Source organism: Bombus pyrosoma, linkage group LG16 (genome assembly GCF_014825855.1).
Source record: "Bombus pyrosoma isolate SC7728 linkage group LG16, ASM1482585v1, whole genome shotgun sequence".
In the NCBI taxonomy this organism is placed as follows: domain Eukaryota; kingdom Metazoa; phylum Arthropoda; class Insecta; order Hymenoptera; family Apidae; genus Bombus; species Bombus pyrosoma.
Genome location: NC_057785.1, coordinates 4,851,905 through 4,876,784, shown reverse-complemented (window position 1 = coordinate 4,876,784; position 24,880 = coordinate 4,851,905). Strand labels below are relative to the sequence as shown.

At 40.2% G+C, this 24,880-nt stretch overlaps 2 protein-coding genes across 5 annotated transcripts in view; one reads left to right on the top strand and one right to left on the bottom strand.

The window, feature by feature from the left end:
* LOC122576746 overlaps positions 1-24,787 on the bottom strand; it is a 122,378-nt gene extending 97,591 nt beyond the window's left edge. For both annotated transcript variants that reach the window (XM_043747476.1, XM_043747478.1), the window contains exon 1: positions 24,489-24,787. The gene's annotated coding sequence lies outside the window, so the exon portion shown is untranslated. The remainder of the gene's footprint in view (positions 1-24,488) is intronic.
* On the top strand, positions 919-23,787 carry LOC122576745 (cell adhesion molecule 2-like). 3 transcript variants are annotated; one of them, XM_043747472.1, is made up of 7 exons: positions 12,988-13,872; positions 18,445-18,650; positions 18,724-18,859; positions 19,242-19,375; positions 19,999-20,266; positions 21,919-22,034; positions 22,416-23,787. In XM_043747472.1, the coding sequence occupies exons 1-6, from the start codon at positions 13,782-13,784 to the stop codon at positions 21,987-21,989; spliced, it is 906 nt and encodes a 301-aa protein (XP_043603407.1). In that variant the 5' UTR covers positions 12,988-13,781; the 3' UTR covers positions 21,990-22,034; positions 22,416-23,787. The 3 variants fall into 3 exon arrangements, with proteins under 3 accessions (XP_043603408.1, XP_043603406.1, XP_043603407.1); XM_043747473.1 differs by lacking the exon at positions 12,988-13,872 and adding an exon at positions 919-1,051 and having other exon boundaries at positions 21,919-23,787; XM_043747471.1 differs by having other exon boundaries at positions 12,987-13,872; positions 21,919-23,787.
* Positions 24,788-24,880: the final 93 nt, after the last annotated feature.

Here is a 24,880-nt window from a genome sequence, read left to right as displayed (position 1 = left end):
GCTCGTCGTGACACAGAATATTGCCGCTTCTTCGTGACGAGTATACTCGTCAAGAAACCGGTTAAATATAGATTTTTGATGGTCATGCAATTACTGACTGAGAGGTTAACAATCCCTTAGATGGGGTGATGACAGGTGAAAACCAAATTTGAATCGAGCAAAACACTGAACTAACTCGGATACTCGAAAAGCTGGCTGTCGAAAATCATTGATTTGTGCGGTTTTATAAAACTTGTCACTAGAATCCAGGTTTTTATGGAGAATTGAAAAGTGCAAAGATACGGAAAATGAACAAGATGAGATTAGAAAAACGTACAAAATGAGCATACAGAAGCATAAAGAGCATTGAACGCAAGTGAAACAAAGCTCTATGTCTACGTTCATTGCCTTAGTCACGTCAATAAAAATATGAAACTGCAGAAAAATCTGCAGTTTGCTATCTTTCCTACAAATTGGTCAATTTGTCCGGACAGTTACAAGTAGCCTGCATAAGATCCACTTGCCAGAAACTCAAGATTACACCTGAGAATCTTCGTTCGTCAAAGCTGAGAACATCGACCCATGTCTGCTGTCCGTTTCCTACGCCATTCTCGAGATCTTTCCGCGAATTCTTCTAAGTGGTTCAATCTGTTCCAGAAGGATCGGAACGAGGGTCCAGGATCGTTTAACACGCTGCGCGAATTCGTGGAACGCGCCAAAGCGACGTCTGACGTCGCAAGAGCGTCAATAGGTAGGCGAAGGCATCGCGGCGTTTTCGCAGGAGAAGCGGCAAGTCGAAAGAAATATTAAACGGAGAGTGCGAGAGAGCGAGAGGTCGAATATCGATTTTCGGTCGCGCTAATAAATAAGCGCATGCGTCTTGTGCCGCGTTTAGACGTGCTGCCCGAAGAGTACGTACTCCCAGTGGATTCTTCACGCCTTTTACGCCTCGAAATTCTCCCATAGGACGCAACCATAAACAGACACCATCTTGACTGATCCACTCGTTTCGCGGTTTGACTTTGGTCAGGTCTTGAATTAGGTGTTCGGTTTGTCTTGGGCCGAGTCTCAGGTAGGTTTCAACTATAGCAAGTTTGCATTAGGTTGTGTTTAAATTAGCTTTAGGTTTAGGCTTGCACCTTGATTAAATTGTTTAAAGGTAGGTCTGAACGTTTGAACTTGGCTTGCTTCAGGCTTGAATTAGGCTGCACTTTGTCTTATGTCAGCTCTCTGTTCAGTTCCAACTACCTTTAGATTAGGTTCCTGTTCGGCTTAATTAGCTTCGCACAGGTTGGCTAGGTTCGGATTTTCATTGGATCGATGAGTTCGAAAGAGTCGAGTTTGCTTTCAACTAGGCTCCCATTAGATCCTAGATTCAGGCTTGAAAGGTGTCATCCGCTGAAGAACTTCGTCCGCTATCGTCCGATTCCTCCAATTATCCGCACTCTGCCATCGGTCCACGATGGTAGCTCTAAGAGAAGTAGCATGAAACAGTCTATCCGTTCTATAGAAGCCAATATATTCTTTCGAATCTTGAGAACATGTCCTATGAGCTAACTACCGAAGCTACCAATCTAATTAATCGGATAATAGCTTCAACGGTTGGACTACGTGACTAAATCCAAATTCTGGAAATCTTGGCTGGTTCTATTTTCAGTGCAGCAAGCAGCCAGTGTGTCTTAACCAGCGATCACCGTAAAAGGAAAACAGCTGTTGTGCGTAATCGTGGGCGGTAGTTGCGTGGGCTTTGAGCCGAGGCTTTTCGCGACCGAGGGTGGGATTACAGAGAACGTGATTCGCGAGAAGACCAAGGGTCAAAGGTCAAAGTAACGCGATGCAACAATGTTAGCCGGTGCTGTTGACCCGACAAGGCGGCGTTATTGACGACGGCCGATATTCGCGTAACTGTGAACGCGGCATAATATTATTTCACCGATAGCCGTATTATAGCAACCGAAAGAGCAAACGTCGGTCACGGAACAAACGTGCGCGCATACGTTCGTGATCAACGATTTACGTTCGAATTACCAGAGACTCTGTCTGCTCTCTTCTCTGCCTCACGTGCAATCGCGTTCACGATACGTGAAAATGATATTCGTGTAAACGAGAATAGAAGTACGGTCGAGACCGGTGTAAATGCACGAGAACGATGTTCCATCGGATATTCACTGCGGGCTGATTCTTGATTACTTTTCGATACTTCAACGTTCCAGCCTGAACACAGCCCATGAATGTATAGAGATACGCGCACGTCGATATAACGACGACCTGCGTGGTACGATGCTACAGATTTATAATGAAAAAAGAACCATCTTCCACGTATCCTATCGATCATACGGACGTGTATTATACGGAACGTTCTAAAATTTCATTAACATTATCAGAGTCGACTGTAGTAATAACTTTGCTGAAGCTGAAACTTGATATTTTCTACAAGTCCTCCTTAACATTTATTGGTTTGGCAACTAAGTGCCAAGCCACTTAGGTGGTAATGACAAAATCCGCAATCACTTGGTTGCCAAGCCAGTAATATTGACATTAACATCGAATGCTTTTTATCAAACGTTTAAATATTCCATTCTTTAGATTCATTTGGCGCTTGTTGTATATCTTAGACAATTTCACGCTGCATATTAAATTTTTATTTATTTGTATCTAGTAAATATTTTGCAATATAACGTTTTTAGAAGACCCTGGTGATTTTCCAATTTTGTACTCAATTTTACCGCTTTTCCAGGTAGTTTTCATAGTATCAATCAGGTATCAAGTATAGATCAAACTGCTTGTTTTCAGAGCTGACACGATTTTAACGAATCCGCGAAGGATAAAACTGTCGCTAGGTTTAGTGATTCTCGTAGGTTGATGTTTTCGCGGCGAACAGACCGAGATACGTCTTGTGGGAGATAGAAAGATCATGAGAATCGTTATCCCGTTTGCAACCTTAGGCTGTGAAAATATCTTTAATGCGACAGTGGAAACAATCTGATTAATTTATTTCAAACTCTGTTAAAAGTATCTCTCAGTTATGAACCATCGTCTTCCATGAACACGTAGCAGCCGATTAATTCTGCCACGTTTTACTAACTTTCCTATTTTACTCGACAAGTTTCCACACCTCAAGATTTCCAGAATCTGTGGCCATTTGAAAGCACACGGACCATCATTCACCAATGTCTATCTATCTTTTACGTATCTAGGGATTTACCCCATAAAACCATCGGTCGATAAACATTTGTATAGTGACTTTTTCAATCTAATAGGATTTACTCATTTCTACTGGTGGCCTTGAACTGCACCTTGGCTGCATCGCTCCTGTGCTCGTATTCTTCCAATCTACGACTCGTTCTAAATTCTGTCACTTATTAGCAATTTAAATATCTTCGCTTTCATCATGGATAATGAATATTTTTGGAAATTGAAAAAAAGTTTGCCAGCTTGACAGGCGCTTTTGCAACCTCGACTTGAGTCCAACTTTGCCACAATAATGCGGAACAATAATGGCAACAAGTGCACGTTACTCTGACGCGATTAATACAGCGGGTCGTTAAGTAAGACGACTTTATTTACCGACCCTGGCTTTAATTGGGGTACCAGTTGCACGTGTCAGGATGATTTTCATCCCCCTGAGCAACGTCTGGCTCGCAGGCCGATGCCGTATTCGCGGCGAGTCGCGACTAGGTACGTGGCGCGACTGTATAGCGTGACTTTTACGCCCTGGAACGTGCCTGCTTCCTTATTTATCGAAGTCTCCGACACGGTGACTCGTACATTTCTCGCCGACCTACGCTAACGACTCTTCAGCCGAGTGTTTCCGCTTTAAGCCCGCCTCGTGCTGGAATTTCTTCTCTAACATCGGCCGCGAATTATTCCGCATGACTATCAACTTGGCCGAACACTAAGGGCGAATCTGAATCTACCGCAAATAGAAAAATACGATAGGAACGAGGCTGCAGTTCGAGCGAGTGGCGAAAATCTTCGATTTTCCAGCTTTCTGTCCAAAAGAGTATCGCACGTATGCTTGTTCCTAGCAAGATGCGTCTTTCATTACAAAATTCAAGAACACTCGTAGAGAACTTCAATTTATTATTATTTTGCCATTACATGCTTTGAACAATAAAAATACTCCCGTGGCGTCCTCAGCGAAACACGTGACTTCAGCGTGGCAGTCAGATGTTGACGAAAATCTGACGTGTTTTCGTCCGTACGTCGAATCAGTTAGCTTAACCCAATCGTTACTTTCACCCTCAAGACGATCGAACGTAAAGCCCGCGGAACCCACCCCCGAGGTTCGTCGTTCGAGTGTGTCGCGTGAATCTCTGGAACGATGAATCTGCACGATAAGAGCCCTTAACGCACAATACCCACTCGGATAGAGGATCTCGCGAGGATAATTTTGATAACGCCTCCAGGGACACTACGATACGAATCTCGATCCTAACGGATAATCCAGAGGGATGCGCAGGTTGCTTCGATCTCCACCTGATCGGGATAACGATGGAAATAATCGCTTGGAATTAACCTTGTTATCCGCTTTTTTATCGTACGGACGGTATATTACCGACCCGAAGCAGATCCTGACATCCAGTTGAATTTACGTCCCCTTTCACCGTAGGACGTTGTTCATGAGGATCACGATAGACAAAAAAAAGAGAGAGGGTGATCATTCGTTCTGTAAAGACTCTGTTTACGATAAACGTAAATAAATGGGAAATAACGTTGAGGGTGCTATCGCACGATTAGGGGTCTTCTTAGTGAAATTTTACGAGCCGCAAGTTATTGCAATAATTATTAGTAGATATTGTAATAGATGTTGAGTATTTTTGGAAAGATGTTCGATTATGGAGGGATAGAAATATATTTTACAGTTGACAAATAAGATCAAAGCAAACTTTTAATTTGTACGTATCTGGCTAGATTATCACTAGATTAGAGTTAGATTCGGGTTAAGATCTATTTATCGAAGACTAAGAAAAATGCTTGTAGGTAACACTGGACTGAATGTAACCTAAAATTACATTAATCATGACTAGGTACAATCTAGATCGAATTCAGAACACAAATTCATGAGACAATAGAAATTCTACTAGACTGCGATTTCATGGAGTAGAATTGAAGTGATGTACCGGTAGATTACTAAGAACAATTGAAATATGTATGGAAGGATATGAAATAAAATATTTCGTATAATTAGTTGAGGTTTGAAATAAATGTACCATTAAGTTACTTGAAGGAAATTCAGATAATACTTATGTGTACATAAAATATATCAAATAACATGAGAATTTTCTGCCGTATCGTCAATGGCCAATTACCATTTCTACAACTACGTTAATCAAAATTAAGATATTTGCGTGTTCATAGAATACATCAAATAACATCAAGTGGCCAATTACTATTTCTACAACTACGTCAATCAAAATTAAGATATTTACGTGTTCATGAAATACATCAAATAACATGAGAATCTTCTGTCGTATCGTCAATGGCCAATTACCATTTCTACAACTAAGTTAATCAAAATTAAGACATTTGCGTGTTCATAAAATACATCAAATAATATCAGAATCCTCTGTCATATCATCAGTGGCCAATTTACCATTTCTACAACTATATTGGTCAAAATTAAGATATTTACGTGTTCATAAAATATATCAAGTAACATCAAGTGGCCAATTTACCATTTCTACAACTATATTAGTCAAAATTAAGACATTTGCGTGTTCATAAAATACATCAAATAACATCAGAATCCTCTGTCGTATCATCAGTGACCAATTTACCATTTCTACAACTATATTGGTCAAAATTAAGATATTTGCGTGTTCATAAAATATATCAAATAACATCAAGTGGCCAATTTACCATTTCTACAACTATATTAGTCAAAATTAAGATATTTGCGTGTTCATAAAATATATCAAGTAACATCAAGTGGCCAATTACTACTTCTACAACTACGTCAATCAAAATTAAGACATTTGCGCATTCATAAAATACATTAAATAACATGAGGATCCTCTGTCGTATCGTCAGTGGACAATTACCATTCCTACAACTACGTTAATCAAAATTAAGACATTTGCGTGTTCGTAAAATACATCAAATAATATCAGAATCCTCTGTCGTATCATCAGTGGCCAATTTACCATTTCTACAACTATATTAGTCAAAATTAAGATATTTGCGTGTTCATAAAATACATCAAATAATATCAAAAACGTCTGTCGTATCATCAGTGGCCAATTTACCATTTCTACAACTACGTTAGTCAAAATTAAGATATTTGCGTGTTCATAAAATATATCAAATAACATCAAGTGGCCAATTTACCATTTGTACAACTATATTAGTCAAAATTAAGATATTTGCGTGTTCATAAAATATATCAAGTAACATCAAGTGGCCAATTACTATTTCTACAACTACGTCAATCAAAATTAAGATATTTATGTGTACATAAAATATATCAAATAACATGAGAATCCTCTGTCGTATCGTCAATGGCCAATTACCATTTCTACAACTATATTGGTCAAAATTAAGATATTTACGTGTTCATAGAATACATCAAATAACATCAGAACCCTCTGTCGTATCGTCAGTGGCCAATTGCCATCTCTACAATTACATTAATCGTGGCTCCATTAAGATTCAAAGATTCTACCAGCTTATAATTGCAATAAACGAATTCTAAATCTGAATGTAACCTGAGCCTCAACCCTTTATAGCATAATTAAAATTGACACGATATGATCAATTCTATATCTTGGTATATTTTAGAAGAACTGATTATAGCTACACCCTGTGTAAACCAGTTAACCGAGATAACTCGGTAGGCTGAATTTTATACGAATTGGTTATAGAATACGGAATCAGTGGCGTGCTTGAGTATATCCACCGTTTCATTGATCCCTTCGAATTTCCTGTGACCCAGAAGGGTGAAACGAAATCGACTTCCTCTATAAAGGATACCGTAACTCGAGGACTTCCGCTGGTGATAATCGTAAAAACTCGTTCCCCTACGAAACACCTCTCTTCATTCACATAACCCGCTTCACTCTTTCCGGATCCCGTACCAAATCACTGAGATCTCTGACGGAGGGAGGGTGTGCGTTCCGTGCGCGCCACTTGTTGCGAAAATGATAACCGGCTGAGCCAGTTCTCGCGATCGTTAAGGGTTGTACCTAGCTTCCAACAACTCTGCATGGAATCGGGCATTCATAACGAATATTCCTCCCTCTCGTGCTTCTCAAGTTCTTTTCGCGTTAAAGGCTAGAAATAGTGACGGATAATTTGAGAAATCGTAGATTTCATAACCAGACTACCGAGCTTTCGAGATTTCCCATTTCATCCTGGGATCGATGCCGATATTTTAACTTTGCCAATATACCTCAAAGTTCGTTCAGAATCTTATATTTAACGCGTTATCGCCATTTTAACCGGAGAGAATTTTTATCCTTTCATAGAATCCTAACCAGTCATAACTAGTTACGACAGATACAGGTTCTACATGAGTGTGGATATCGATCTCCTCCTAAGAGTTTGATCCATCGAATTGCGAAAATGTGACATTGTTGGAAAATATAAACGAAGCAAATAGGTCGATTTTATCTTCGTAAATCGTTCGTTATTCTCGTAGCGAACCGATCGAAATATTTTTTGCCAGAGACGAACAGGTCACGAGAATCGTCGATCCGTTTGGAACCTTAGACTATGAGAATATCCTTAATCCGATAATCGATATCTGATCCATTTCTCAAGGGATTACATAATCTGATTAATTGGTAATTTTCTAAGGAAGTGCAAGATTGTGGTTAAATATAAACGAAATAATGTTACGTCAAGATCAATTAGTATTAGGTTAATATTGACGTTAGGTCAGTTACGTCCTTGTAGAGCCAATAATAAGAGAGTGGATCAATGTCAGAGATAATTAATAACAAATATTAAGACGTTGAAATGGCGTTTATTTTCAGGCCATTGTTAGATTGCTAAGTCAATATTATAATATCGGCAGACTAACTTACTATTAACCAAGTTACGTCAATCTTAACGTATTAAACCAATATCACAATATTAAGTCAGAATTGGGACTTCATAGAGCATTAGCTCAATGCTATAATTCAATTACCACGCGACAATGTTAAAGTATCCGATATTAAAATCATATGTAAATGGTACAGATAATTAGTAACAGATATTAGGGCGTAATATCGAAACGAAACATTGCATTATTTACTGGAATATCGCGTGGATATTACGAAACTAGCCTAACGTCAAGACACCTAATTAACAGCGACAGATACACCGATCTATTAACTCAAAGCTAAACCATCAAAGCAACGTTCGTGTATCTACCATTCAAAGTCCTGTGAGGACCAAATTCGTCAGAACGAAGCTAATAGATCGGTGAAGGGAAATTTCAATTTCTTCGAGGCGATTGGAATTCACGATGACGCCGTGGATGGAAGAATCAGAGATCGGAACAAAGTCGGAGACAGTCGAATGGAAGGCAGCTGGAACAGCGGTTAAACAACGAGGCAAAAGGAGACAGAGTGGAGGAGAAAACCATGAGGAAGCAGAGTACGATATCGTCCGCCGTTAACGTAATTTCGTTTTCGAACTCGATCGAAACTCGCGCGGCACAGCCTCGAAAGTTGGCTCATTCCCATAGGAAGACTCGAGGATTCAGCCAGCCACGGATCGGCGCCTTTATTTCGATAATCCCTTTCGTTGGGCCGTTCAGAAAGGGTGAAAGGTAAAAGTCCCCTTGGGAATCGTACGACGATCCCGAGATCACCGTAATTAACCCAATAGAAGGCTAATTAAAAATTAAGGCCAATTATCAGTTGCCATTTGCCCCGGAGAGCTCTCTGCTCGCAACCAGATCACGAAAATTTTAGCCTTCGGTAATCTCTTACGGTTGGCCGTGCAACGCGTCTAATATTAATCGGGCAACGACTGGTGTCAGCCAGGATTTAAAGGGATTTTTTTCGCAGCCGTTGGAAACGAGAGTTTGTACAGCCGACTGGAAACGAGGAAATATCAGCGGATCGTAGTCGCTTCAATCCTCTCTCTATTTCACTGGATTAGCTGCGGAACCGTTGCCGTCTGTCGTTCTCCACTCGCCTTCCTTTTTCACGCGCAAGATTTCCATCGAACTACGCCATCCACCAGATTCTTCGCCCGCTGCCGATGACAAAAGCGATCCATGGATATTCGTCGAACCTTACTCGTTAATTCCATTCGAGGAACAACTTGGCGCAAGATACACTGGAGCTCGCCCCTTGGACCCCGAGTTCCTCGTTATCGTTCGTTTTTCAGAGCATCGAGGGAACGCGAGATCTGGTCGACTGCCGCGTAATACTACGACTAATCCCCGCCAACTTTACCCACCGAGTTTCGCTTCGCCCCTTCCGCAATTTATTTCGCTCTAACCAACTTATCGATCGGCCGATTTTCGCCTATCCTTCGGAGGAAACGAAAGAAAGATCGCGAATCCTACGTCTACTTGATCACGGCTGGCACATAAGCGTGATTTAATAAGTGAGAAAGAAGGTTAGATTCGCTAGATCTTTCGAAGCGTTCAGGGTCAAATAGGACCCTAATTTGGGTCTTGGGTCTATGGATGATTTGCTTAGGTTCAGGTTAGGTTCAACTGCTTATGTTGGATCAACGTTACGCTCACCTACTTATCTTCGATCTACGTTAGCTTCTGCTTCGGTTGTAATTGAATTTGATTTGGGTCTTGAGTCTCTGGCTGATTCAACTTGGATCTGACTGAGGATTCAACTTGAGCTTTCAGCCAGGTCTAGTCTATAATTGTGCTTATAATAGTCTCAGCTAGGTTTACATTACAGACCTAGACAATGTCTATGTTAGAGCAGATGTAATAGCATAAATCTGGGTTAAGATCGGTGGGAAATGTTATTGATATGCTGGTTAAGTTTGAACTAGATTCGAATCCACGTACATTAGGACTGTAATTGTGCGTATATAGGCCGAGTTAGGTCCACGTTAGTTACCGTATTAAGCCGTGGATAACTCAGAAAGTCATGTACTCGCTAGTTTTGCTCCCGTCACCTGACACACTTGACCTTCTTCTCGCGGTCGAGATATGCAAGAAAAAGGGTAGATAAAAGGGACGATAACTGGAAAGTCGGTTCACGATCACATAAGAGTGATTTGCCTGTACTTCGCTTAGACCGTGAAAGATTGATCAGCGATTTCGGTGCTCGTTAACACGGCCACACAGGCTTCGTCTAATTTCCGTACGATTATCGGTGTCGCGTTCGTTGCTTTGCTGTGTCTTAAGATCTTTAACGAGCACTCTTTTCTGCACAACGAGGGAACAAAGTGGTGTGAAACGTTCCGTACATCGCTCGAACGAAAAATTTCACAAATCTTCACGCTGTTAATTCCACTGATAAAACAACTATTGTTTGAACTATTCTTAGCTAGACACTGCTAGACAGGTTTTGCTACTGACTGACTACTTTACGCTAAGCTAGAACACAGCATGTTCGGAGCTGCCACAGTATTATAATCTGACAAATTACGTATCACAGCGAACCATGCATTTTTTATCAAACTTTCAACTTCCAACTAACGAGTAAGAGTGGATGAGACAAATTGCTACTAATGTGAAAAATTCAGTTGGGATCTGCAAGCGTGAAAATTACAGGAAAAATAATAGTTGTCCATGATAACCAATAAAGATCTTAATTATAGGAATTATCAGGTTGATATCATCTTCAAGAATATTCGAAATACTTGAAAACACGGGAAAGTTACGATAAAACAAGAGCAAGTGAATTCTTGGTGAAAAGTTTTCGATATGAAAGCGAACATGTTTCAGAGACTTGAAAGTTAACTGTGTCTTATTTCAATCCTCCTACTGTTCCCAGAACTGTACGACCCAATTGCAACTTTAGATTAATACAGCTTTTTTGTATCGAGCATTGCTAGAATCGGACATATTCAGTCTCGTTGGCAAATTAATTGCTTACTAAACTTGCCAAAAACCTAATTACACTCTTTCATAATTCATTTATTCTCTTGCTCCATTGCCGTTAAAATTGTCGTAGAGAATTACCTTAGGTCTGGCTTAGCCTAAGCTATGTAGGTCTCTGGTACTATGGATATCCGTAGCTATGGTAGGTCTAGGTTAAATCTAAGCTAACGTCTGCTTCGAAGGAATCTAGATTTAAATCTAGATGAAAGTTTGATCATTTTGCAAAATGAAAGCGCTCGCTGTTGAAGTTATTACAGAAGAAGAAGAAGAAACTAAGTCAGCAGACGTGCAACGAAACTAAAATCCTATTTCAAAAAGTGAAGTCATACTTCACGTTATGCATCACTGCGGTCATCTAATTACATCCTCGACCATTCTCAAACTATAGTCCCACCCAGTTGCGTGATCCTTTCTATTACCTCACACGCCTCGACACTTCACGCTCTCCTTCCTCAATCCTTTTTTTCCCCCAAAGGAAAGTTCACTGGAAAAGCTCTCCCTGGCAATTTTCGAGCCTAGTTTTTCACGACGATTCGACTCAGCAAGGTCGTTCATCACCGGGCATTTTACGCACGGGCCAACTGGTCAAACTGACACGTTGCTTTCGGCGGACGTCTCTGTTTGCCGCTGGCCATGCGAACGACGTTATTAAAATTACGCGCGGCCGAGCACGCGAACCCATTCCCTTTCGCGCCGGGAATTTTAAGTTCGACCACCGGGATTCCATGAATAACGCGGCCAAGCACGTAACGCGCGCACGAGACAGGGGCCATGTCCGGAAAACTGCGCGTAAATGTCTCCGTGTGCACATGGCCCAATCCCGGATAAGTACAGATATTACAGGCGTGCATATTACACGCAGCTCCGTGCAGATGTATTCGCCTGATTTGTTGTATTCACGCCGGTCCAGCGCTGGATTCGCGTTACACGCCTGGCTATTCACGCCGCATTAATCGGCTGCAACCGGAACGCGCCGCGTTTTCCATTTAGTCGATAGACCCTACAACGACGGATCACCATTTTTCTTCTTTTTTTTTCCCACCGATTTTTTAACGTAGGATAACGTGTAGCGACGAGGAAGCTGGGACTAAAGCAGAATACGAGAGACCAAAAAACGGTATAAAAAGTTAACCTGTCATATTTACGTTTAGGTCTCGTTTCCAACACGGAATTCGTTTAGCAACGAGGACTCGCGAGGTTCGGAGTAGCATTCGTCAAGAAGCAAGACGAAAAAACGACATGAAATATAACTAATGAAAGATGGGGACTTGGACCAAAGGAGGGAAGATTCTTGACGAAAAAACGAGTGAAAAGTGTCCTGTGAGCCTTTTACATGAGAGGCTTGCTCGCGAAGGAAATTGAATTTGAAAATGTTGGGGACTCCGCGCAAGTAGAATGGGTCTGTGTGGGGTCAGCCATGCAGGGAACCATCATTTCGTAATCGCCACTGCTCTCTCTACTCGGTGAATTAGGGTGGCTGTATTATTTATACGAAAGCTGTGTCCACATACTGTAGCCAGAACCATCTCGTGCAGCCCCGACCAACCGTATTCCTTAATCTTTTCCTCGATTAATGTTACAACGAGTCCAGACGGCGAATATAGCGTTCCCGCTGCGCGAAATTCCCAGATACGTTCTACATCCTGCAACTATGAGCACCAGGACATACAGAAGGGATGAAAAACTGTTACTGTATGATTCTACAGGCTGCTCCATATACTAGAATCCTCGCATCTTTTGTTCAAATGGCATTTGGAAATTTTCATTTCTTCGCCGATATCACGTTAGCTCGTTCAATCACATAATTCATGATCATTGGAAATCAACGTCGATGAACGAAACCAATCAGCCCCTTCTGCTACCATGACTGATCAGTCCCATATCGTATCAGCCACCCGTATCATACCATGAGAGGCAACAACACATCGAGGAAGTAGGGAACGAAGGAAAACAATCAACTGGCAGCAAAAATCCGTATAATTCCTAGCGGAAGAGTCGCCGGGAGCGGGTCGCCCGGAGCGTAGCGTATTTCCCCCCAATTTCGTTAGCGCCTGCACACACGCAACGCAACGAACGAGGTAGCCTCGCGCAGCGGCAGAGCGAGACGGAGAACTTTGCAGCGATCATCGACTTGGGTTGCTGACGCGTGCGCATTGGCCAAGGCACGAACTCGCCCTGTCTCGGTCGGTCGTGTCGGTCCGGCGGCTGCCTTCGTCTCTCTTCGCTCCTCTGCTCCCGGCCGCTCCTCCGCCCTTCCCCTACCAACCCGCCCAAGCATCCCCACCATCCAACTGTCTCTGTCGCTACCAGAGCAGCAGCACCAGCACCTCCAACCACCACCATCGGGCTACAACCACCACACTAGCAAGGGAGCATCATAGTGGTAGCAGCAGCAGCAGTAGCAGCAGCAACACACCAGCACCTCCAGGTTCCCTCTGCTGGTGTGTGCCGATGCCGCAGTAGCGACTGCCTCTCTGGCCCGTATAGATTTTCAATTAGACCGCGCGAAACGTGGAAAATAATGTGCCGCTTCGACACCTGCTGACCGTTCTCGAAGGTCGCTCGTCCGGGTGCTCCTGTGTCCGACGTACCGCACCTCTTCTATACCACGTCGTTGCCCCGAGATCGTAGTCGTCGTGGCCGAGGTGCACACCTGGTGGACGGACAGACAAACAGACAGAGAAAGAGGGAGAAAGACAGATCGATTTCAGTCTCGTGTGCGTGAACAGTGCCAAAAGACCAAGAGGATGGCCAGCCAGTGACGAGATCGTCGAATGGTCCACGGTCCATGGGGTCGCCAGAGAGGATGCCGTTTCCGGTGAACCACAGGACCCTGCTGTCCAGCCTCGTCGCGCTCTCCGCGTTCATACTACACTCAGGTAGGCCTCAGTGTACCTATTGATGTCACGACGAAAGAGGGAAAGCTTCTCTTTGACGAAAGAAAAGCTAGCTCTATTCAAGTTGGTCGGTTCGTCATCCGGTAATCCAAAACGGTGTTCTCCGGAGTTTCGACGATTTTCCAAGTAGACTGCGATGATAGGATGTGGTTCCGAGGATGTCCGATGGATTCTTTTGCCGATGGCTCAGTGACGAACAGATTCCTGGCATTCCAACTACTAGTTGGTTAGAGGAATAAATATTTAACTGTGATCCATTGCGTTCGTTGCCGGCTAAAGATATCGCCAGTCAATATTTGAACCGATAACCGGTTTCCACGCGGCTGTTCGCATTGTTTGAATGTTTGCACGACAACCAATGGGCCTCTGGCATCCGAGCCACATCGATTTCCGCGTTCCCCCCGTGTAATTTGCGTAATTCCAATATCCTAAACGCGTCGATCTTCCTTAGTCCACGTGGAGATCCCGGGACAATTCTATCTGCCACTCTGGTCATCAATCTTCGGTTCTGTGCTCGGACAGTTTCGTGAAATCCATGGCCCTGACGTGACAGATTCCAGTTTTCAGTAAAACTCCAGGTCCAAAGATTCGATTTAGAGGAATCCGGTTCGAATGAACTGCAGCGTACGTAGATTAAAGATTTCTATGGCGGTGGCATGTTCAAGATTTGCTCAGACCTTCCCTCCCTTGTACGTTCAAATGGAAACTAAATTCGTGACAGGGCAAGTTGCTGTTTTTGTTTGTTGGTTGTTTATTTGTCGTTTATTTAACATTGCCACGAAGTTAAACGACCAAATGAGAATTAAGAGTCTATTTTCAACGGTGAACACGTCGGTTTACCGTGTAGAGCGCCAACTTCCCTGAGAGAATGGCGGTAATACGGTAACCAACAGACATTTAGATAGGATCCGCTTTGTCGAGGATAGAAATAGGATTCCCGGGTCGCGGAAGTCCAGCAGGATAAGCGGAAAAGTGGATAAATTCCCGGTCTGCATAAAACCTACCACCGAAACCATTTTTGTCCAATTTTTCAACATTACGTATACCAAATGTAACTTGTATTCACATTTACACTTATACTATAATAAATTGGCTGTCAAGGTAATTCACCTGATTCTTTCACTCGATTAACTGGAATTACACTCTGAATTGGAAGACGCGCCAGATCTAAGTTAAGGCCCAATTCCATTTTTTAGTGAATTTTATAGAAGCTGCGAAAGTTTAATTCAAATCCAAAATTTTAATTCGCGTTCAAATGACTTAAAATCGAATCGAGTTCAAGCTTGATGAATTATAAATAGGAAAGGTAACATAAATTCCAACTTAAATTTTCATCAACGTTGATTACGTTTGATTTTGAAGATGATATTAATTAAAACCAGCTTCGATTAGAATTGACTCAAATTCCTCTTCAAATTTCAATCGATCAGATCCGAATTGCTTTAGAAAATATTCAGTTCATCCTAAAGTTAACGTAAACTCGAATTAAGGAAAAAAGGCATTCAACCTTATTTAAACGTATCTTGCAACTTCCACCTGAACGAAGATACCACTCTTTACATTCTGGCGAAAGGAAACATCAGTTTCGAGCTAGTAAATGAAAAAAGAGAAACGAAAGACGATACAAAGCGACAAGGTGCTGGTTGAACGAGGAAACGGCGGAGTCGACAACTTCTTCCGGTCGTCACGCGAGCATCGGTTAATCGCTTCCAGGACCATTGCCAATCAAGAAACGAGAAAATATACGGGCGCGTAAAGCGGTTCGTGATGTCACGTTCGTTTAAAGACGGGAGCCAACAGAACGACATAACCGTCGATGGCCTCGCGAAAGCGTATTACGATAGGTCGTTAACTCGAGTACTCTAATTGGCTCAATTTCCAATAAAACTCGCCGGTAAACCGGCACTAGCTTTGAGTCCGTTTAAATAAAACAATACGCTGCGGCCACCCTCTCTCTCTCTCTTCCTCTTTTGCTCGGCGCGCCCTCGTTCATTCATTCTTTCTCTCCCCGCTACCCTAACCTTCCTAATTCCAACAAGGAGCAAGGAAATTACGCTGCAGTCACTACCTAGCGGTCTGATTGCGTTTCCAGAACTCCTGCACTTTTGTACGCTTTTACAGTATATAATTGTGGTTTCGTCGATACATAGAATTCTCTTTAATTTTGTCCGACGTATGGTAAATACAACTGTTGGACAAACCTAATGACTACTTAATTGGTCATTTGGTGGTAATGACAAAATTCGCAATCACTTAGTTGCCAAACGCGTAGAACTTGTTAACGGTAAAAGGTAAAACAGCACAGACAGTTAGAATGAAGATACGTTTAGGCGAAGACAAACTTATTTGGTTGTTACAGTTTAACTTAACATCTGGATTTGGTCAATGCTAGATGTTCTGTAATTACATTGGCGCCACATCAAACGTAGCTGGGTTAGATCAATCGAGCTTTCCGTTTGCTTGATTATGCTACATCTCCTATGCATTTACACACAGGCTGTGGGAAATTTTAACCGCCTAACGTTCTTCTTATTCATCTCCTTCTTATTTAAACCCATAGAATGTATCGAAGAATATACTTTGGTCCCTAAAAATTGAGACACCCTGTATATGATAAAAGAAATTGATGTTTTTCAAACATTTTAATCTTTATATCCACCTCTGTGCATATAATCACGGCTACTAAGCTTCTTATTTTGGGAAATCCCGTGTATGTTAACATACGACTGCCGTGGCAGAAAATTCGATAATTCGAGCCCTGAAAAAATACGGTTGGAGCACGCAAGCTGAAAATTAACGCCGGTGGCCGTGTACCGTTTAATTCGAGGCATAAGCGCGTAATACCAGGCGATAATACAGTCGGTAAATAATCTGAGTATATATCTAGCTACTGATTAACCTCCCCTCTCGACAGGTTCGTCCAACCCTCGTCCGATTGCCTTTAATTAAATCGACCGTGTCCGTGTCCGTCACGAGCACGTGCGACCAGCGTCCTGACGCCAGGTGTCCATCTCTCCACTCGGAAGATACAACAGCCCTCTATAGATCGCAAATGTTTCTTCCGATGGTTAATCCAGACAGCGAACTATTCCATTCTATACAAAAACATTTTCATTTAACAATTTAGTAAAATTGAGGTTTCATAACATTTCGAGTATCTCCAACAGAGCTGTAAAAGGGATACCTTATGGGCAATTCGATGTTAAGTACGATTCCCATCCTCTATTTCGTGGCTCGATCTATTTCAACCACGTGGAATATTGATGTTCATCGTCGAAGATTCCTTCCGTCGTATTCCATCTCGAATAGAAGGACGCGTTTCCAATAAACGTAGCCGTATCTGACGGAAACCGACCGAAAATACCGCAATTTATACCGGTCTGACCTACAATGTTCCCATAGCCCTGATCACACACAGCTGATAGGGGAGAAGCCTTCCTTATCGACCGGCAATACGTTCTTTTAAAAGATCCACAGATCCAACCAAATGGATAATCGAACGAATACGAACGCGACGAGATCGTCGTGAAATAGGCTGTTTCCGAGGGGAGAAAAAAGATATAGAGTGGAACAGGATGGAAGAAGTTAATTAAGGCCACTCGAAAAAAAAAATTGCAACCAACGATTCTCGAGTGATGTTTAGTGGATTGGTAGCATTACCAGTAACGATTGAATAAGGAAATAGGCGGTAATAGAAAATGAAAGAGAGCTTCCTCCCGATACGGTTTTAACACTTCACCCGCTTTTGTCAATTTTCCATCGATTCAATCGACGAACGGAATGAAAGGAGTAAGGAATATGATCTATCGAATATCTGACTGGAAATCGCTGATTTTTCACCATCAACAAGACGCAATATAATCGTCCCCTGTATCGTTTCCAATAACCTCCGTCTTTGTTGAAGGGAAGGAAAAGAGGAGAGTGGCCGCGATTAAATACCGCTCCAAAGAGAGAAGCATTTGCTCAGTTTCGCAACGTATTTTCCGTTCGATCACGGGTAATTTTAAGAAGCTTACCGAGTAAGAGGATCAACGGCTCGGCTACGGTGCAGTTACAGACATCCTATCGAAGTACCGTCGATGATTCGACAAGAAAAGAGTTTTGTTTCGTATCCGCCGATTGGTTTCGTGTTTGACCAAAGTGATCTACGTCCTTTTAGAGATGGGTTATACGAAATAGATTGGATTCTGCGGAAAGGTAGAGATTTGGACGGCAGATGGCGGGTTTGAGTAGTATGGGCTCGTATATAGTCAGACATATAGAAGATCTTACGCTACCACTCATATACCGGATTGAGTAGTATGACGCGTAGTCAAACATCTTACGAGTATATTTCCGCTAGGTTTTAGATTAATTTAGAAACAGTTTCGAGCATGAAAGTTACTACTAGGACATACATTGATTACTTAATCGCATGAAAGAATATCCAGAATACATTTAGTTTCGATAAAGATTGAATTTGAATAATCCTAAGATCCGAACGCATATTCGCGTTCAAAATATTCCGATCCGTAAAAAAAGAAATACTACAAGCACGTTGAAAACTCTTTGCAGGTATCGTGGCTCTCCGTATGACGGCCCTACAGATACCACAGCACGTCGTTCTAAACGAAACTGTTCGTATGCAGTGCAACTTCAACCTGGACAAAGAGGTATTGTACTCGGTGAAATGGTACAAAGACGGCCACGAGTTCTATCGTTTCGTGCCTAGGGACGAACCCATGGTGCAGACCTTCCGTGTTCCTGGCGTAAACGTGAACGTGAGTATATCTAGCAGGAATATCCAATCGCTCTCATCTAAAGATTAGAATCTGTGACGATCTTCGGTTGCAGATACACAATTCCACCAAGATATCGGTAGTACTGAACAATGTGAATCTTACTAGTTCGGGGAGATATCGGTGCGAGGTCTCTGCCGAGGCACCCGCCTTTCAAACCGTGTCTGATCACGCAGACATGACGGTAGTAGGTGAGCAAATTTATTAATTAATTTCCGGCCACTTAACCATTCGATTATCCTCTTGAGACTAGAAGACCCTTGAAAATGAATTGTGCGTTTCTACGGAATCACGTGAGGCATACTATTTCTCCGAGGTACTCGCAGTTGCTTACTTTTAACAGCATGTGCGTTAATTACAAAATTACGGATAAACCGAATTTGACGAGTTTATTCCCTACAATCGTTATAATCGATTATTAGTTCGTCGATAATTTATACATAATTGTCAGATACGAATATTGTTACTATAAACCAACCAAAGTGTCCGGATATTTACGAGCGACAGTATATGTGAAAATAGATCGCAGAGAGCCAGGCTAATAGAAAAACGTGAAAATTGCCCTCTTTACAGTTCTTCCTGACGAAGGACCACGAATAACCGGTGGTCGTTCCCGCTACCAAGTAGGGGAGGTGGTCCGCATGAACTGCACATCCGCACCCTCAAAACCGGCCGCCCTGTTAACTTGGTTCATCAACGGCGATCCGGTAAGTACCTCGTAAAAGAGTCTCTCCCTAATGTCCTGCGTCTCTAATTCGGCAATGAAAACTCAACTACTACAATCTATGGATTTATAGGTCTACAGGTCTATACGATCTGCCATAGATATAGTTCGCCACATTCGCTTCAGGACTATCATAAATTACCCCGAGATATAAAACACTAGATCTGCCACTCTTATCTTCCTCGCTCTCCCCTTTGTTCTTTCTTCTTTGCCTCCACTTCCTTTTTCCTTCTTCCTTCTATCCCTCCCCTTCATCACTTATCCCTTCTTCCTTTTCTCATTCTATAGCCTTTTTCTCTTTTCTCATTTTCACGTTTCAAAATCTCAAACGATTATACATCGGATCGATAAAAAATGTTTAACCATCGAAGGAAGCTTATACAGCGACATCTGTCGATCCATTTCCACACTAGACAATTTCTGCCTCTATGGCTAATCGCAACAAGCGAAGGATGTCTCTCATGTAACCGTGAGAAAAGCCGGCACAAAGGCGACCGATGTGAAAAGAGGCTGCACAAAGTGAACTCTAATCGCGCATTACCGATAGAAGCCGCGACTCCGCCTCTGTCCGTTTTATTGTTACGAAAACAATCAACGGCTTTTCAGGCCGATACCCAGTACCTGAAGGGACCGCACATTACCGCCGTGGACGAGAAGGGCCTGGAGACCGCGGTATTGGGCTTGGAGTTTCGCGTTGCCAACAAACACTTCAAGCGTGGCGACATGAAGCTCAAGTGCTTGGCAACAATAGCGACCGTCTATCTGCAGAGCAAAGAGGAGAGCGTGGAAGGAGACGAGAGGATTCTGAAAGCCCCGGTGATGGAGAGCCGCGAGACCAGGGCACAGAGCCACACACGCAACGATTTAATCAATGGTAAAATCCCCGGTGATTCTCCGTCGTTCGACCAAACATTTCGCTAGAAACAACCTAGATGTCACCACTGTTCGGCCAACAATTCGTAAATTCTTTCGATTCGACGTTTCAGACGATTCTATACGGGAAAGTCCAGAAATCAAGGATATAAGATTGTACAATTGACACGGGAGCGACTCTACGTAATAAAATATATCGAAAGTACAGAATACAATTTTTTTTGGATAAGATCGAATCTAAAAATTTGTTTAATGTACGTAAACTTGGATAATTATAGAGTAAATGATCAACAGGGCATACGTTCTACAATTGTGAAATGTGTTAACGTTATTATATTCTTTATTTGATTCTCCATGTAGAATCGCCTCCTTACTGACTGTAACGCGATCAATTGGCCTTTATACTTTGTTTCTTCTTTTAGTATTGAGAACATTGCCAGCGAACATCGTGACAAATATTAATTCTATGGAAAAAAGAGGATTTACAATACGTTACGTATTTTATTAATTAAACACTAATTTAGGCACTACTATTTATAGTTGCATTACACGGGTGAATATTTGAACGAAATTCACGCGAAATTTACTGGCCGTTGTGTCCGGTCAAGTGAGATACACTTTCAAATGCAAATAAATCGCGAAATTGATTACATTATAGGTTAATTGGCTGGCGATTAAACACTTGCCAGTTTGGGCTTGATAAATAATTCATCAATCAAGACGGTCAAGTGATAATTAACCTAACCAAAAAGCATCGAATCGGAAGGATTGATAGTGTTTATCGAAGAAACAAACCCACATGAATAATAGACACAACAAACAGAAGTCGAACTCATCATAATTTCACATACGTATCGTTTACAGAGAAAAATTCAAAAATATGAGACATGAAATTTAAGAATTTCATTTTCATCTATCCAACATCATTATTTTAAACTTGACCCAATTAGGCTGCTTGGAAGATAGAACATTTTCCAAAGTCAAAGAAATACAAATACAAATACAAATTTATCATTACAAATCCAGATACAACAATTTAATTGATTGAATAGACAATGAAGGCAGTTCAGGTCCTCTTTAAAAACTGTTTAAATAGAATAGCTTCTTGGAGAAGAAAATTGCTATTGATTTCCTGTTTGTTTTGAAGTGTTTTATTGAAGATCAAGTAATGATGAAAATGGGATGACAAAGAGAGTCTCAGATGATGAGTGAAAGTAGAAATTTGATCTTGTTTGAGGAATATTCCTTTTCCATTTGCACTGTAGAATCTTTGGTACATTGATATAGCTCAGTACATTTGCAGTTGCAAAAAAGAAACATCGTTTTGATATGCTGAATAAAAGCAGTAGTAGGAAGTTAGCAATACTAAGATTCTTCTGCTTTTCTCCATTGTCATTTAAATTCTTTGCTTAGAGCAAACAAATATGCTTGGGACAACAATATTAGTTTTAAGTACTATATAGAACATTATTATAGAATTTTGTATATTGTCCATTTATGCCCAAATAATTCTGAACGGTTAATATTGTCGCTTTAAAAATCAGTTCATACAATAACTGAAAAGCATCATGTTCTAAAATATTCTCAGCTACTCAATGGTTGGAATTTATATTTTGTAAAGCGTATTCTAAGGAAAGTTATTTTCTATTTCAGGGAGTGAGGCAACCAGAATATTCAACCGGATGATCATTTTTCTGATCACGGGAATCATCCTAGCTCGATAATAACGACAGTTGTTTTTCACGTTGCTTCCTAAGAGTGTAAAACGAGTACGTTAGGAGATCGTTCCCATCGTATCTAATACTAATTTTTAAGCCGCGTAATCGTAATTAAATATCATATCGATAAACATAAGGGTGGCGTTCGACTAGACGTCTTCGTCGTACAAGTAGTGACAGATCTATCTAACTCTCTATTTCCCCCTTTTTTTATTTGAATTAAACCAAATTCGATTCGCTTACTATCATTTGAAAGAAATTAATCTTGAAATTACTTTTGAAAAATTAAATTAATTCAAAATATTTGATTAAGAAGATTAAGATAAAATTTTCAGAATATTTACGTGTACAATTTCTCAAAGAAAATTATAAAGAATAATTCTTTAAATATTTGTAGATCTGCCACTAGTAATAAACCAAAATATGTTCTAGGCTCTAAATGTATTCTCGCGTGAAGAAAAGGTTTCATTTAAAACATATCCATGGAACTACCAAAGAGAGGGAGAGAAAGTAAAACAATAAAAGAAAATACGACACAGAACAAATTACTCAAAGAAAAGAAACGAAAGGAAGCATAAATCCGTCTCTCCATATGCATATATATATATATATATATATAATATATATGTTAGGTCGTCCAGAGATCTTTTTAACAAATGACAAGAAAGTTCTCGTTGCTTTCCCATACATTGAAACAATATTATTTTTACTACAATTTTATAAGGGTATTTCTATTTTTACTGCATATCATTTTTTATATATTTGACAAAAAGAAAGGGGGAATCTCTATATGGAAAGCACATGTCTTTCCATCTCAAAATCTTGCTATTGTGTTGTACAAATGCAATGGAAAGCAATCAAGAACAATTTTTGATAGCTAGCTTCACAAACGGATGCTGGGTAATTATTATTTCCACTATTATCGATATTAATTCATTATGCCATGAACTGTATGCTTTTGTTGTCTAACAAATTTTCTTAAAGATATTTTAAATATACAGAAACATACAAATTTTAAGTAAATCTATGTCGTTATAAAGATAATAATGTATTCAAAGTTCTTTTCAATGAATTCTGGTATTAACTGAAATTTCAATTCTTGAAAATTGGTATACCCAGTGGTGACATAAATGGTGCATCTCATACAACGTAATCTCAGCTATAATACTTTAGGAGCGTATATTTTTATCTAGATTTTTACATTCGATGATCGTGTGACTTTGTCACGTTTCAAGTTTTCCCGCGTAAATACGAGGAATTGAAGACAGTTTGAAAATAGGCGCCATTATATGAAAACCACGTTTTAAGCGAAACGTTTTAATGCGGGGAATTATGTATAAAAGTGCGTTATGTAGACATTTTAACTAAAAATATCCTCGCTTTCGTATGTTTGTACAAATTTTCATTTACGACTTTAGCTCAGGGCCCGGAGATTTAACGATCCACCCACGAAATATACATTTCAAAAATCCATCTTTCTTGTAAAATTGCTAGACAACGAAATTTCCAAAAATGATACTAATCCAACTTTTCCTCAAATTATTCTAATGATATCGTAAGGCTATTAAGCACTATTGTACATCTAAATTATTTACAGTTGTCTTCCTGCACGAAGCAATTTCACAAGAAAGATCGTTAATTAAACATTGTTAATGTTACTTATCGTTATTTACTGCGAAAATTTTATTGGTGAATTATTTACATTGTTATTTCTAGACTACGGATGTTTATGCACTTATCGAAAATGTAAAATTTCAAAGATTTGCAGAATGCATATAATATGCGATAATATATAAAATATCAAATTATTTTGATATATTTTATTGTAGTACAGTAATTATATATGTATAATTTAATATTATAATATATTATTATATATTTCTATATATGTGTATAAAATAGTATTTATTATAATATTTACTAGATAAAACAAATTTCTATTCAAATTCCATTTCATTATATTTATAAAAATAGAAAATCGCATAATCATCAGCAGTCTAGATATTTCTGTATGCATGTGCGCGAAAATTCAAAAATTGCTACGTTACTAAAGTTACTACGACGTGAACTTTTGAGTGCTTTGTCTGTATAACAAACATTTTCTCTCTTTTATTAAAAGAAACTTTTACATTTTTCGCAAATGTTAATTTTTAATATAATTAAGCATGGAAGAGAAAGGAAAAAAAGCAAAAATTGCACACGCGACGTCGTAATGTCTGATAATTAAGCTAAAAACGAATATGTGTTTCTTACATAGTAGCGTATCAAAATCCTGGTACATACTTGTCATATCATAAAAAGTGTTTAACGAAGCTGTAAATATGTACATAATTTTCATCGTTATTAAAATTCACTATTATAATACTCTTTCCGTTTCGTTTAATTCCTTTGTGGACGCGTAAATTAACCTAACCTAATTTTCGACGCAATGCTAATACTCGTAAACAATGTAAAAATCATTAAAAGTTCGATGTGAAAATATTAAAAATTAATGGATTCACTCACCAATAGGAGCAATATTTTCTTTGGAAGACTGCTGTTAAGAAACCATGACAGAAGGCCTGCCATACGTCGCATGAAGAATGATGTGTAAAATGTTCCATCTTTATAACTCTTCACTTTTATATGAAAATTCTGATACTATTTGATACACAGGATGTATACACTACTAATTTTCGAATGACATTAAAAATTTTTAATGTAAAATCTATTTGTAAAACGACGCAACGTCACATATAAACTTCCTTCCGACGCGACTTTCAAGATGCAAATGGCGTTGCTACCGTATCACGTGATCTCGCTGCCTCCTTTCCCGCCAAAAATTCTTGTACCGAAAAATAAAAATTGAAATAAAATAATTATCATTATAACGTTATATTTTCCATGTATTTTAAGGC

Excerpts from the sequence above, each read along its gene's own strand:
- LOC122576745 (XM_043747471.1), top strand. The coding sequence starts at position 13,782 with ATGGGGTCGCCAGAGAGGATGCCGTTTCCGGTGAACCACAGGACCCTG. Across the intron at positions 19,376-19,998 it reads GGTTCATCAACGGCGATCCG|GCCGATACCCAGTACCTGAA; the intron begins GTAAGTACCTCG and ends ACGGCTTTTCAG. Across the intron at positions 20,267-21,918 it reads ACGCAACGATTTAATCAATG|GGAGTGAGGCAACCAGAATA; the intron begins GTAAAATCCCCG and ends TTTCTATTTCAG.